The sequence below is a fragment of the Tursiops truncatus genome, chromosome X, assembly GCF_011762595.2.
Source record: "Tursiops truncatus isolate mTurTru1 chromosome X, mTurTru1.mat.Y, whole genome shotgun sequence".
NCBI classification, from domain to species: Eukaryota; Metazoa; Chordata; class Mammalia; order Artiodactyla; family Delphinidae; genus Tursiops; species Tursiops truncatus.
Genome location: NC_047055.1, coordinates 105941612 through 105944393, shown reverse-complemented (window position 1 = coordinate 105944393; position 2782 = coordinate 105941612). Strand labels below are relative to the sequence as shown.

The following is a 2782-nucleotide window of genomic DNA, read 5'->3' as shown; positions in this document are numbered from 1 at the left end:
GCACTTGTACAATGATTTCTTTAAGATAATATTATGTGCCAAGCACTGTGTTATGTGAGAAAGGTGTTATTATTATCTTTTCATTGCACTGAAGGTAAAAAGTGACTTGTCTAAGTTCACACAGCTAGTAAGTGCTAGATCTGGGAGTTTCACACATCCTTTTTAGCATCAGGATCAGTGTTCTTAATAACTACTCTCTATTCCTTGCTTTTAAACAAAATAACTACTGGCTCAAACTGTATTCACATTTAAATTTTAATATATGCTGTCCATTTGCCTCCAGAAAGGCAACAGCCATTTACATCTACACTAAGAGGGACATTTTTATTGATATTTCCCTGGCATATCCTTCCAAAGGTGGAAATTGTTTGTTTGTTTGCTCTTAGAAGGAAACAATGTAAATATTTTAATAAAAACAATCCCACAGCATTTACTGTCATCTGGTAATAACATAAAGGTGAGCAAAACAATATGAATAAATGCCTTAACTACACTTCTAACAAAGGACACCTAAAAAAACTGTATTGCCTTCTCAACAATTTCTCACTTCATTGATCATTTCTAGTTGAAGACACTTTGGAGCAAAGTAATGTTATCTCCTTTTAGCATGATCCGACTCAGCTGTTTTCTTGACTTTGTCTTAGAATGAATCTCTTCTGCATCATCTAATACGAGGTTCATATACCCATCAAAACCAATGATACAGCCCTCTATCCGCATATTCACTTGCTCATAAAGCCACACCTGAATCCGAGATCTAATTTGCAAGTATCTGAAGATGAGATTGATGGGCTGCACCATCACCTTCTGCACCTTCTGCACCTTCTGGCCCTGGCCCCGGTACGCCATGGTGGAAGCTCACAAAGACCTCACTATCCTGCACACCCTAGAAATTGGTTTTAAGTAAAACAGTAACGGAGAACTCAATATAGATCTTCAGTTACTGATGATGATTAGAACCTGTGCCTTAACGCTATTGTGAGAGAAGGCTGAGTAGGTATTGCCTCTGGAGGAACAGATTGTAGTGTCCTATAAAGCGAACAGGAATGCGTTCATTCTCACCCACCACACATCTCTTTAACTATGCTTTTCTGACTTTATAACAGTTTGAATAAACTATCCGGGTACTTCTGTATTCTCATTTGTCCTGCTTCTGGTACAGAAAATAGAAGGATGAGCAGTCTCTCACTGACTGAAAAGATAATTCTGTTGTCACAGATGTATATATTTTGTTGTAATATATATGTGAGTGACTGTAACAGAAAACTGGATCCACTTCCTAATTACTGTCAGAAATAATGGTTCCTGATTAACTATCCCTAAATCAAAACCACCATTCTGGTTAGATGCCCTCCATCATTTCACTAGCTCATAGAAAAAGTCTATTAAAAAAAATTTTTTTAAAAAAGGAGCAACTTAGTTACCTAGTAATATATATTGCCCATGGTTAAAATATCCTTGGGTGTTTGACATTTTCTGAATGGTAGAGTTTGGCGTTTTGTTATTTGGAAATAAATCATTTGTACTCCTGCTATAAAAGAAATCTCGGTTAAAAACCTAAGTTAAAATTTAACCTATCAGCTTAAGATAAAAATTTAACCAAATAGTAATGATGCTTTTCTCCTCTTTTTCTATTTACTGAATCACTCTGTATAACAGAGGTTATATTTCCTTGAATAATAACTAATATAAAATTATATAATCCCAGTGCTTTATTTGAATGGTTCATTTTGACTGATTCACTTTTAAGTTTTTTTTGTTTTTATTCTGAATTTCTTTTTTAAGTTAAACTGCTAAGCTATACTTTTATACACAGTTTTTCATTTTTAACCTTTTTGTCAAATGTATGGGCATAGTTTTCCATGGTATTCTTAATATTTTAAATGTCCATTATATCTCAGGTTACTAATTCTTCCGTGGGTTGAGCCATTCGTCTGGCTCTTTTATATAGCTTCTATTTCTTTGCCGATAATTTCTTTGTTTCATTTGTTTTAAGCATTGCTCATTGAAGCATTTTTAATGATAACGGTTTTAAAATCCTTGTGAGATACTGCCTACATCTGAGCCATCTTGGCACCAGCATCTACCTTTTATCATTCAGGTGGTAATTTTACTGGTTCTTGGTGTGACTAGTGATTAGCAATTGTATCCTGGATATTTTGACTATTATGTTAGGAGATTCTGGGTCCTATTTAAGTCTTCGATTTTAGCAGGTAGTCACCCTGTGTAGGTTTAGCCTGTAGGTCTTGACCTACTTTTGAGGGTTGTGGATCCAATGACAACTTAATTTTCAGAACCTCTGCAGTGCACCTTTGCAGTGCTATTCTAATCGACCCCTTTTATGAAGTATACCACTAAGATATCACTCTGAAAACCTGGGTGTTATTCCACATTACAGTTCAGTCCTTGATCCCTTAGGTGTGATAATTTGGGTCATTTTCACACGTGGGTTGCTCAAGGATCTGCCCAGGGCTTCCTCTGTAAGTTTAAAGAATCTCTTTCTCCTGCTTCTTCCTCTCTTCGAGATTCTCCAACTCTCTAGTTAAGAAGGTGAAGGGCTCCCCCTGCCACCACCAGGAGAACAGTGTGAAGTCCAGACTCCTCACTCAGTCTCCACTGACCCCACAGGGGAAGGGAGTTGGGAGGGGCACTCATGGTGTTTGCTTGGGGTTGGGCAATTATTTGTCAAAAAATTTCTATCATCCTAGGCTGCCCCTTTCCTCACATTTTGGCTGAGAAATCAGGTTTTTCTTTGGGCTTTTTCGGGTATGTGCCCGTTTGG

The 2782-nt window shown here is 37.0% G+C and overlaps 1 protein-coding gene across 1 annotated transcript; it reads right to left on the bottom strand.

The window, feature by feature from the left end:
• Nucleotides 1-561: 561 nt before the first annotated feature.
• Nucleotides 562-849, bottom strand: LOC101334470 (small nuclear ribonucleoprotein E-like). The gene has a single exon (XM_033849916.2). It carries the CDS (start codon nt 847-849, stop codon nt 562-564), a length of 288 nt encoding a protein of 95 aa, XP_033705807.1.
• Between the last annotated feature and the right edge of the window lie 1933 nt (nt 850-2782).

Excerpts from the sequence above, each read along its gene's own strand:
- LOC101334470 (XM_033849916.2), bottom strand. The coding sequence starts at position 849 with ATGGCGTACCGGGGCCAGGGCCAGAAGGTGCAGAAGGTGCAGAAGGTG.